The following is a 12500-nucleotide window of genomic DNA, read 5'->3' as shown; positions in this document are numbered from 1 at the left end:
TTTTTGACAGCGCCAGCTTAGGCCGTCTCTGCTTCAGACACGTCATCATGTTAAATTTAGGCTTTTGCACATTTGTTCCATTTTACTGATGTATGTGTGCACATGAGGATAATTTGTGTGCAGTTTTGAATCTGAGAGTCGTTTTTTAGTCTGAAGCTTCATCATGTGCCCCTTCTCGTCTTGGCCAGGACTCCTTTGAAATAGGGATTATTAATCTCAGAGGGCCTATCCTGGTAAAATAAAGATTACAAAAAAAGTGATGTTGATGCCGATGTGATGACATGAAGGAGTGTTTGATAAAGAGATTCGTGTTGGAGTGAGGTTTGTTTTAGCAGTGAGATGACGGTGAGGGCCGAGCTGCTTCATTAATGGGAACACTGGGAAGGCGGTGACGGGGCGGGGGTTTAGAGGTGAGGATGGAGGGAGCCGGAGCGAGGGGCAGAGGAAGCAGAGAGAGGAGAAGTCCCTCTGATGGATCTGAGGTGGAAAACAAATCTGATAAGTCACTGAAGACGCATCTCAGACTCAGGATAATGATGTCGGGGGGAGACGGACATCAGTCTGCCTGTCCACCTGGGACGGGGTCACCTGAGCGGGCTGAACGGCGCCGTGCACGCCCGACGCAAAGTGCAGCTCGCATTTTTCATTTATTTCCTCACTGCAGCTTCAAAACCTCAGCATGAACCCTGCGAGCAGCCGCAGTCAGCAGCGTTTTCAGGCGTCGACATCGTTTCACACTCGGCGGCGACGCGGCCAAAACCCCCGAAACGGGTCAAAACACCATGAGACACGTGAGGGGACAGTTAGGACGGGTGCTGTGTTTAAATTAGACCCTTAATCTGGGGCCCGCCCTCAGCCTCTGCCTCAGCCCCGAGCCAGTCATTCCTGTGTATTTATGCATTTATGCATTTATGTATTTATGTATTTATATATTTATGTATGCATGTATGCATGCGGCAGGGATCAGGCCGCAGTTTGGCTGCGAGGCGCCATTTCCTGTGCTGAGGAAACACTTCAGCTTTCAACCAGCTGACTCCAGTTCAGTCTGACCCCACACACACACGCACACACACACATACATATATATATATATATATATATATGCACAGATGATTCCAAAGTCTGTTTCCAGTCCAGTCCGGTTTGGGCAGACTTGCTCTGTCCATCCTCTAAAAGCACTAAAGAGGTAGATTTTTATTTTATTTTTTTATTTGTATTAAATCCAAACCCTCCCGGTGACCTTTGACCTTTAGAACACGCAGTAAGAAGTCACTACACAGCAAAAGAAATCAAAAAAATCTCCACGTTAACAAGCCATTCAGTCTCATCTTCTGTACTCAAATAATGTTCTTCCTTAAACAAAGTAAAAAAAAAAAAATTTAAATTAAAAAAAGTGAGGAGCTGATGCCTTTTCCTCTGCAGTTTGTCTCCTGAGCTGCTGGGGAAACGTTCATGTTCATGTTCATGTTCATGTCAAAGTGTGTTGCATTAATTGTACTTCACATACGTTGCATTTAGCATATTTTGCATCTGAATGCGTGCTAAGTTCAGTGCCTTGCATGTGTTAAAGCATGCAGGACGTTAATTATGCTCAAATTATAATTGTAATGAGGTGGAGCGGCCGTCGGCGTGGTAACCGCTGGGTTGCTGGTTCAATCCCCGGCTCCTGGCATGGCAGCCGCAGCCATCAGTGTGTGAGCGTGTGTGTGTGTGTGTGTGTGTGTGTGTGTGTGTGTGTGTGTGTGTGAACAGGTGAATGTGAGGCAAACTGTAAAACACTGCCGTAGTCCGTAGACTGGAAAAGCGCTACAGAAATTCACACTCATGCATGAACACATAAACACACATAGGTCCATACACCCCTTTTACACACTTTTACACACATTTACTGCTTTGATCTAATGTATATTTGCTCTTTTTTGTTGGTTTGTTGCCATTTTTTGACATAGATTTTTTTTTTTGTCATCAGATTTTGAGGTGGGATTCTCATAAAAGCTGTAAGGGGTTTTCTGTATCTCACCTGCACAATCTTTTGCTATTTCATTGTTGTTCTGATGTTTTGCTTTTATTGTGCAAATAAATAAAATAAAAACAAAATAAAATAAATGCAATGTGTTTCCTCTCTCTAAACAGTGTGGATACAGGCACAGTGTGGAGTCGAGTGAGGGATGAGACTTTGGAAATGTTCTGGTTGGCGTTTCTGTTGTAGTCGCTCGCGGTGGTTTTGAAACACAGTCTGACTTTACACAGTTTATTGCAGATATCCATTTCGGGTTTTGGAAAATACTTCTTCATTTAGAGGCATTAACACAGCCTAGAATTCCACTTTATAGATACACTCCTGATCAAAATCTTAAGACCAGTTGAGAAATTGCAAGAATTTACATTTTGCACTGTTGGATCTTAAGAAGGTTCTAAGTAGAGCTTCAAAATGCAAAAAGAAGAAATGGGAGTGAGACAAAAAAAAAAAAAAAAAATTATTGCAAACAGCCATTAAACTGAAACAGGCTGTTCATCAGCTGATCAGAAGTTTAAGACCACTGCCTTTAAAAGCCCAAATCTTGGCAAAAATGTGGATTCAGTGTCATTTTCTGTCAGGTAGCCACACTTTGCAATAAATTTCTTACTCAATTTTTTTTTTTTGTCTCACATTTCAAAAAACTTGCAATACATTTTTTATTTGTCTTGAGGTAAGTAATCAACTCAGCAATTTTCATGGTGATACCTGAAGGTTAAAATTTTTACCCTATTCACATGAGAAAAACAGTTATTATGCGTTTGAATGGGCTGTATTTTGGTCTTTTTTGAAACTTTCCCCCAGTGGGATTCTTCGGGGCTTTTTTCCCCTCACTCAGGACAAACTGAGGATACAAAATCAATTGAGTTTGTTTCTGTTGCAATTTGTTTGACGTTGACCCCTTATTTGGCTTAAAATGACTGGACTAACTCCCATTTCTTCTTTTTGCATTTTGAAGCTCGACTTAACACCTTCTTAAGATCCAACAGTGCAAAATGTAAATTCTTGCAATTTCTCACCTGGTCTTAAGGTTTTGATCAGGAGTGTGTTTATGTTTGTTTTGGGTGGAAAATGAAGAAATTCACTGAAGAGACTGAATATAAGAGAGGAAAAAAAAAAAACAATGTAAAGATGTGAGCTGCTGTGACGCAGAAGTGATCAGCATCAGAGGAGCTGCTGAGAATCTCATTTCCACAGGTCAGCCCTCGTGTTAATACGCACGAATGATGCCAGTGCACACGTTTGACCTTTCACTCTGCGTGTGTGTGTGTGTGTGTGTGTGTGTGTGTGTGTGTGTCCGCGGGCTGCGTGTTTCAGCTGCGCCTCCTCGTCTTGATCTTCATCAGGATAATGTGCAGATCGCCCCGAGGACACGGCGCCTAAAACGAAAGACTGAAATAACGTTTTTTATCCTGCCTTTATTTTGCTTTTCACTCTGACCTCCTCCTCCTCCTCCTCCTCCTCCTCTTCCTCCTCCTCCTCCTCCTCTTCCTCCTCCTCCTTCTTCTCTTTTCATGAAGTTTGTTAAATATCTTTAATTGTCACTGACTGATCTGAGGTTTGTGACATCGCTCCTCTTTCTTTTCTCCTTCTCCTCCTCCTTTTTCCTCTTTCTCTTTCATCATCACTTCCTCTCCTTCCTCCAGCTCTCTCCTCTCCCCATCTTCTTCTCCACCTCTTCTCCACCTCTCCTCCATTTTCTCCTCCTCCTCCTCCTCCTCCTCTTCCTCCTCCTCCTCCTCCTCCTCCTCCTCTTCCTTCTCCTCCTCCTCCTCCTCCTCCTTCTTCTCTTTTCATGAAGTTTGTTAAATATCTTTGTCACTGACTGATCTGAGGTTTGTGACGTCGCTCCTCTTTCTTTTCTCCGTCTTCTCCTCCTTTTTCCTCTCTCTCTTTCTTCACCGCCTCCTCTCCTTCCTCCAGCTCTTTCCTCTCTCCATCTTCTTCTCCATCTCTCCTCCATTTTCTCCTCCTCTCTTTCTCTTTTCTCCTTTTTCTCTCGTCTCCTTTCCTCCCTCACTTCCTTTTTCCCTCCTTGCTTCTCTGTTTCTCTCCTTCACCTCCTCTCCCTCTTCTCCTCCCTCCTCTTTTTTCACTCCTTCTTCGTGTTCAGGTTGTTTCTCCTCTCCATCTCTCCCTCACATCTCCCTTTCTCCCCCTTCCTCCTCTCCTCCTCCCTCTTTCTCCTCTTTGTCTCTTTCTCCTCTTCCTCCCTCATTTCCTCTCCCTCTCTCTCCCTCTCCTCTCCTCCTCCTCCTGCTCTCAGTTTGTTGACAGACCTTCAGAGACGATATAAAAAGACAGGAACAGAGGCAGACTGCTGTTGTTTTCACCTCCACTCCTCCTCCTCCTCCTCCTCCTCTTCCTCCTCCTCCTCCTCCTCCTCCACTCCTCTTCCTCCTCTTCCTCCTCCTCCTCTCCCCTTCTCTTTCATGAAGTTTGTTAAATATCTTTAATTGTCACTGACTGATCTGAGGTTTGTGACGTCGCTCCTCTTTCTTTTCTCCGTCTTCTCCTCCTTTTTCCTCTTTCTCTTTCTTCACCACCTCCTCTCCTTCCTCCAGCTCTCTCCGCTCTCCATCGTCTTCTCCATCTCTCCTCCATTTTCTCCTCCTCCTGCTCCTCCTCTCTCTTCCTAGCTCTTTTCTCCTTTTTCTCTCGTCTCCTTTCCCTCCCTCACTTCCTTTCTCCCTCCTTGCTTCTCTGTTTCTCTCCTTCACCTCCTCTCCCTCTTCTCCTCCTTCCTCTCTTATCACTCCCTCTTCGTGTTCAAGTTGTTTCTCCTCTCCATCTCTCCCTCACATCTCCCTTTCTCCCCCCTTCCTCCTCTTCCTCCCTCATTTCCTCTCCCTCCTCCTCTTCCTCCCTCCTTCCTCTCTCTCCTCTTTGCCACCTCGTTACCCTTCTCCTCTTCCTCCCTCATTTCCTCTTCCTCCTCTCCTCCTCTCCTCCTCCTGCTCTCAGTTTGTTGACAGACCTTCAGAGACGATATAAAAAGACAGGAACAGAGGCAGACTGCTGTTGTTTTCACCTCCACTCCTCCTCTTCCTTCTCCTCCTCCTCTTCCTCCTCCTCTCCCCTTCTCTTTTCATGAAGTTTGTTAAATATCTTTCATTCTCACTGACTGACCTGAGGTTTGTGACGTCGCTCCTCTTTCTTTTCTCCGTCTTCTCCTCCTTTTTCCTCTTTCTCTTTCTTCACCACCTCCTCTCCTTCCTCCAGCTCTCTCCTCTCTCCATCTTCTTCTCCACCTCTCCTCCATTTTCTCCTCCTCCTCCTCCTCCTCCCCTCTCTTCCTCTTTTCTCCTTTTTCTCTCGTCTCCTTTTCCTCCCCTCACTTCCTTTTCTCCCTCCTTGCTTCTCTGTTTCTCTCCTTCACCTCCTCTCCCTCTTCTCCTCCTTCCTCTCTTTTCACTCCTCTCCATCTCTCCCTCACATCTCCCCCCCTTCTCCTTTTTCACCTCGTTAACCTTCTCCTCTTCCTCCCTCATTTCCTTCCCCTCTCTCATCTCCCTCCTCCTCTTCCTCCTTCCTCCTCCCTCTTTCTCCTCTTTTCCACTTTCTCCTCCTCCTCCCTCATTTCCTCTCCTTCTCTCCTCTCCCTCCTCCTCTTCTTCTTCTCATCTCCCTCCTCCTCTTCCTCCTCTACCTCCTTCCTCCTCCCTCTTTCTCCTCTTCCTCCCACATTTCCTTCCCCTCTCTCTTCTCCCTCCTCCTCTTCCTCCTTCCTCCTCCCTCTTTCTTCTCTTTTCCACTTTCTCCTCCTCCTCCCTCATTTCCTCTCCTTCTCTCCTCTCCCTCCTCCTCTTCCTCCTTCCACTTTCTCCTCCTCCTCCCTCATTTCCTCTCCTTCTCTCCTCTCCCTCCTCCTCTTACTCATCGCCTCCTCCCTCTTTCTCCTCTTTGTCACTTTCTCCTCTTCCTCCCTCATTTCCCCTCTTTCTTTCCTCTCCCTCCTCCTCTCCCTCTTCTCCTCCCTCCTCTCTTTTCACTCCCTCTTCGTGTTCAAGTTGTTTCTCCTCTCCATCTCTCCCTCACATCTCCCTTTCTCCCCCCCCTCCTCCTCTCCTCCTCCCTCTTTGTCCTCTTTGTCGCTTTCTCCTCTTCCTCCCTCATTTCCTCTCCCTCTCTCCTCCTCCTCCTCCTCCTGCTCTCAGTTTGTTGACAGACCTTCAGAGACGATATAAAAAGATGGGAACAGAGGCAGACTGCCGTTGTTTTCACCTCCACTCCTCCTCCTCCTCCTCCTGCTGCTCTTCTGTCTCCTCCTCATCCCTCTCTTCTTCTTCTTCTTCTTCTTCTTCTTCTGTTTTTTTGTTTTTTGTTGGTTGTCGTCGCTCTGAAGTGAAGTTCTCTGTCTTGTTTGGGCTGTTGTCTCCTTCCTCGCCAAACAACAGCGAAGCTCCTTCAAACCGAACAAATCCCTCCTCAGAACAGACGAGACGACACGAACCGAGCGAGAGACATGAAGAGAGAGAGGAAGAGAGAGAGAGAGAGAGAGAGAGAGAGAGAGAGAGAGTCGACTTGCAGAGGCAGTGTGTATTTCTGACTGGGCGAGTGGAAGCTCCCGGTGCGAGGATGTCGCTTTCTGATCCTCTCAAAGTGTTTTTTTTTTTTTTGTTTTGTTTTGGTTTTTTTTGTTTTGTTTTTTTTCGGGGTGTTTTCTTCATTGTCGGCTTCTCGAAAAACACGAGCAGATGAAAGAAGAGAAAACATGACATGTTGTAGAGGAGCGGCGTCTCGTCCTGTGAAGGCTGAGCGGCTCGGCTTTCATGCTGCGTTCACATGCTGCCGCCCAGACCGGGGAAAAACCAGCGCCGAGACACTTCCACGCTCGGCTAACAAGGCGTCACACACACAACAACACACACACACACACACACACACACACACACACATTTGACAAGTGACCTGAATGTTAAACACCAACAACTTAACACGGGCTGACCCCAAACCGCATGTGTGTGTGTGTGTGTGCGTGTGTGTGTGTGTGTGTGTGTGTGTGTGTGTGTGTGTGTGTGCGCATGTATGAGCTTCAACATGCATCTCAGGTGTTTTCATCAGGATGCAGGATAATTATCTCGGCTCCCAGCTCACCTGCCGAGCACATTTCCCCGCCGTGGACAGATCAGACTGTGTTGTCTCCTAAAATCCAGAAAACACAAAGTACATGGATTACATCGGTGGATTATAGCGTGTTTATCGATTGTCCGACACGTTTGAAAGGAAAACGAGGAATTTGTCCGTGCAGGGTTGGATGTTTTGATGTGTCGCCTGATGAATGTCCATGTTTGTGTAAAAGTGTGTGAACGTTTCTGTGGGGATCAGCCTGGATAATCTGAGACGGCTTCAACTGTGGCCCCATCAGATTATGCAGAAAACACAGAATAACTTTGCTGTATGATGTATGGTGTGTGTGTGTGTGTGTGTGTGGTTCAGATTGTGGGCATGAAGAGCAAAACACCAGGACAGTTTGGTCATGAATGTTAACAACCAGGAGGTTTTAGTGTTTTAAAGGTGTTTTGTCATGACTCGGGATCCTGAGCCTGAAACTGGGATAATCCCGGACAAACTGGGACGTCTGGTCACTTCTAACATTCAGCAAAGCTACAGAGACTGAGCTAACAAGTCCTAATGAACAACAACAACAAAAAAAAAACAGCCATGCTAGCTGTCCTGCTGCTCTCCGGTGTTTTAAATCCTGTTTTCCTTTAAACCAGATCAATAATCTGCCAGTGGGAGGAGATAATCCCACTTGTCTCCAAGCATAATCAACTTGTTTCCAGAGTTTTCTCGACTCGAGTGTCGCTGATCTGCCTCGTTTCAGCCGCCTGAATCCTGAAACAAGTGAAAGTGCAGTGGAAACAAGTGGGATTATCACCGAGTTACCGCTTCAGGAACCCCAGGAGATCTGAACTTAATCCCCGGCCAGCGAGCTGAGTGCTTCCAGCAGGAGCTTTGATTCGTAGAGGAACGTAAAACGGCGAGCAGGAGCAGCGAGTCTGCAGATCGACAAGGTCCTAATGAAACTCCTACAGGCTCTTATTGTGAAATGTGCACATGTATGTGTGTTGTGTTTTCCTGCAGTAAGCCCTGTCAGACGGGCTCCTTGGGATTTAATCTGATCACATCAGGACTTTGGCTGCCGTCGTGTGTTATCTGTTCGGGGATCCGTGGCGTGGAGTTGGCCGTCGGCCGTTTTGCCTCCGCTGCCAGATTATTTCCTGGCGAGCAGCGGGAGCAGGGTTTGTTAGAGAGCTGGACGCGGCGCGGGCGCTTTGGCCGGCGAGGCGGACAGACGGGCGGAGGGATACGTGCCGAAGCCGCAGATTAGAGCCGCAGCAGGAAGCAACACAGATATTGTTGTAGACATTTCACGGCTTCAGTTTTCTGTCAGTGTTCAAAATTCAGTTCAATTCAATTCAATTCAATTCAATTCAATTAGCCTTTATTGTCTCCAAGGAGAAATTTGTCTTGGGCGCCAAGAGACAGCGTTATACATAAATACAAAAACATACAAACCACATACAGTGGTGGAAAAAAGTTTTCGGACACCTCATGCATTTGTGAAATATTGCATTAAGAATCACTCTGAGGTCTCCAAGTGCAATTTCTTTTAGTCCAGTCACAGCCAAAATACTAAACAAATCCTAAAAAAGCCATTAAAAACTTCAAATTGATTGGTTCCATAAAAATACATAAGAAATTTGGAGTATTGGGTCATTTTGGTACCAGTGATGAAGGTCGTTCTTTTTATTAAAAGACACAATTTTGTTGCCAAGCTTGGTGTCTATATAAAGCAGCACATTTGAAAGTTCTTCAGACACAAAAATGGCTAAAACAAGGAACCTAACGCAGGAAACACGCCTGAAGATAAAGATTCTCAGCCAGGAAGGGTCCAGCTGCCGCCAGATAGCCAGGAAGTGCAGATGCAGTCCTTCAGCAGTTGGATCCACTCTGCAGAAATACAGACGAACCAACAGCTTGGAAGACAAACCAAGATCTGGGCGTCCGAGGGTTTCTTCAGCAAGAAATGACCGCATCCTGATCCGCATGTGCAGGAAAACCACCGAATGACATCACAGGAGCTTCAGCAGCAGCGGTCAAACCAAACTGGTGTCCAGTGTTCCACCCGCACTGCACGTGGCCGACTTTTAGATCATGGGTTAAGGTCCTACAAGGCTATCAAGAACCCCTGATCAATGAGAGACAGAGGCTAGCCCGGCGTCGTCGGCCCAGGCACACAAGAACTGGACAGCCAGGAACTGGAAGAAGATTCTGACATATTTAAACTGTCAAGAATTTAGTTTTGTTGGTTTTTCTTGTGAACAATAAACAAAAAAATATAATTTGTATTTGTTTGTATCTGTCTAATGCAGCCACACCTTTTGAAACACAAAAAAAGATTTTTCCACAAATATTTCATGATAATATTTGGGATTGTGTAAAATTTTAAGGGTGTCCGAAAACTTTTTTCCACCACTGGACATACAGAAAACAAAACTTTGTTGTTCAGCTCCGACAGCCGAAGCGTGAACACGACCTGTCTGCCTGCTCAGTAACGCTCCCGTCTCTCTCTCCAGGTGAGGAGCGCTACCTGTGCCGGCTCACGCTGAGCACGCCCAGCCAGGCCGACCTGCAGTGGGCCATGTTCCCCTCGCCCTACCTGGCCGCCGTGGGGCCCGACGCCACGCCCGGCTCCGTCGTCTACCGCCTGTCGGCACGGCAACGAGACGGGACGCAGGGACACGCCCAGTTCCTGCTGCTGGACGGTGAGAGCGGCAGCGATGCCCCCTGCTGGTCGGGGACGGTAGTTAAGCTGTAAAACATTTGGAAATTAGGATTAAGTGTTCGCGTGTGCTCTTCTCTGTGTGAGTCAGCTGAAACTTTAACTTTAACTAAGAAAACAGGAAGGACAGCGAACAGCTCATCTCCATTTCTATAAAACCAAGGCAGCTGACAGCAGAAGAGTTAAAAATATGGCAATAAAAAACAATTCTTCTGAGATGAAAAATCATAATGTTGTAAATTAATGGAAAAAACACAAATTTATGTGAAAATACTCAAAGAACAGTGTGTCGTTTGCTTCTGAATTGAATTTCCTTCTGACTGAATCCCACAGGAGGAGAAAAACTAGTTTTACCAGGGGCTTTCTTGTAAATTTGTTGCTTTATAATCTCAGAATTTTTTTTTTCCATAAATGTGCCACTTTAATTTCAGAGAATATCCCAGTTTTTTCTCATAAATTTGTACGACTTCAGCCGTGGAAATGTCCCTAACATGCCGTTTCACTCAACAGCAAACATGTCGGTGTTCTTTACCTTTTCTTCTCCGCAGTGTTTCTCTCTGGCAGACAAGCTGTGCTCTCCAGAAAACTAACCTGAAGAGCCACTTTAATCTGATGTGTTTGGGAAACCAGTTTGTCCTTTAACAGTTTCTCATGTCAGGTTCGAGTGCAGGACGGTGTTCTCTGCAGAACCATGGACTCCACACAGAACCCTCACGGTGCTTTAAAGAACCAGAGTGCTTCTTCTGCTTCTTCATCCTCAGTGTGAGGAAGGAAGTCGTGCGGCTCGTCTGCGTCTCCTCGTCCTCCGGCTCTCGCTCTTATCGCTCGCTGATCTGTAATAAGGTCCGTCTCCGCTCGGCGAGGCGCTTTGTGGCGAGGCCGCTCCGTTCAAAGAAGAGAAGAGACTTATAAATAAATTTTGACTTGTTGAATTTCAATTACCATCAAGTGGGAGAGAGACAGAAAAAATGCTCACATAAACGGCACGGAGCCGCGCTGGTAATCGCTCCCTGGGGCACAGAAAGCTCCCAGATTCAGAAAAATAATAGGAAAGTCTCTGGAGGAGCAGGGTGGGCGGATGGATGCCGGTGGCTGTGGGTTTTTTTTTTTTTTTTTTGGAGGGGGAGAAGAAGAGCAGAAGAGGAGGGGGGAGGGGGGAGAGCAGAGAGATATTTTGAGAGCTAATTTCTAATGCTTTCATATTAAGAGCCTCTGACTTCCCTTTGGCGTAATGTGACTACATGTGTACTGACGAATAATCCAATAATTTACATTAAAAACAGTTTTTAATATCATGCCAATATGGAAATATATTCACGCCGCGTGCGTGAAGCCAATTAGTGACATTAATGTGATTTCACTCAGGTTCTGGAGGTTAAATTTACAGTCGCTGACGAAAGCTTTGGGCCGGCGTGAGGAAGAAAGAGTCTAATCGATTTAATTTTGACTGATGAATATATTTTTGTTTTTATTAGGTTTTATTGATCAGCACAACAGTAATCATACAAAAAAGGAAAGCAACTGAGACACAAATGACGCTTGAAAACCTGAAAGGCTTACAAAGGTTAAAAAAAAAAAAAAAAAAAAAAAAAAAAAAAACTCCATAACAAAGACCTAATATCAAAATAATAAAATAAAAATAAAATAAAATGAATTTAAATAAAATAAAATAAAATAAAATAAAATGAATTTAAATAAAATAAAATAAAATAAAATAAAATAAAATAAAATAAATAATCTGAGGGGTAGATTACATTTTTTAAAACAAAAAAAATTTGAAAAATTTGAAAAAACAGAGAAAAAGAAGAGTGAGGACAGTTGTTGGTAGTTTTGCTTATAAGACAAATCCTAATCCCGTTTTTGACGTGATGCAAGGCGGCAGGTGGAGCTCCTGTTTCCTCCAGGTAGCAATAAAATTAAAGAGTGAAACTCAGATGATGATAATGTGACGGCCTGTTTTTGCTGCAGCAGTGATGTGCTTTTACTTTAGCAGCCAGAAGGTGTTTCTAATAATATGACCTACAGTATCATCTCAGTTGGAAAAACACGTGACGGCGCTGTTAGTCGGGATTTTTTTTTTAACCTCCGATCCGCCTGGACGTCCTGCAGAACACGAGCCAGTGAAGTTCACACAGGATTTCCAGTCAGAGTCAGTTTCATCATCAGACCACACGACAAAACGACGCAGCACTTTATCATAAAACAATAAAACAATGAAAAACTCAACACAGAAAACAATTACAGCCCAAAGTGTGACTGAATAAGTTCCATTAGAAAAAAAAATGACTGATCAAAAATTCAACCAGTGAAATGGAAAATCAAAAAGTGGTCAGCAGCAGCTTCAGGGTGAAACTTCAAACCGTCTGGACTTTGATGAGAGCAGTTTGGCTCTCGCCTCGGCTGACCACACACACACACACACACACACACACACACACACGTTATTGACCCCCGAGGGAACAGGTGAGGATCAGAGGAGGACAGGTGAGCCGCACGCTGACCACACACACACACACACACACCTCACACTGCCGCTGGGTCAGGTTAAAGTGTGTGAGGCGTGTGTGTGTGTGAGGCCCACAGAGGTCAGAGGTCACAGGTCACAGCGGCAGATGGAAGAGGAGCCTTTCCTGCGAGGTGATTGGCTGTCCTTCATTTCGGGTGTCGTTTCAGAGAAACAGCCAGACAAAATGA

General features: G+C 45.4%; 1 protein-coding gene across 1 annotated transcript in view; it reads left to right on the top strand.

Annotated features, from left to right (window-relative positions):
• LOC115374334 (neural-cadherin) overlaps window positions 1-12500 on the top strand; it is a 188585-nt gene that overhangs the window by 71444 nt on the left and 104641 nt on the right. The window contains exon 2 of the mRNA XM_030073191.1: window positions 9601-9789. Within this exon, the coding sequence (XP_029929051.1) occupies window positions 9601-9789 (189 nt within the window). The remainder of the gene's footprint in view (window positions 1-9600; window positions 9790-12500) is intronic.

This window comes from Myripristis murdjan, chromosome 16 (assembly GCF_902150065.1).
Source record: "Myripristis murdjan chromosome 16, fMyrMur1.1, whole genome shotgun sequence".
NCBI classification, from domain to species: domain Eukaryota; kingdom Metazoa; phylum Chordata; class Actinopteri; order Holocentriformes; family Holocentridae; genus Myripristis; species Myripristis murdjan.
This window is presented reverse-complemented; position numbering and strand designations above follow the sequence as displayed.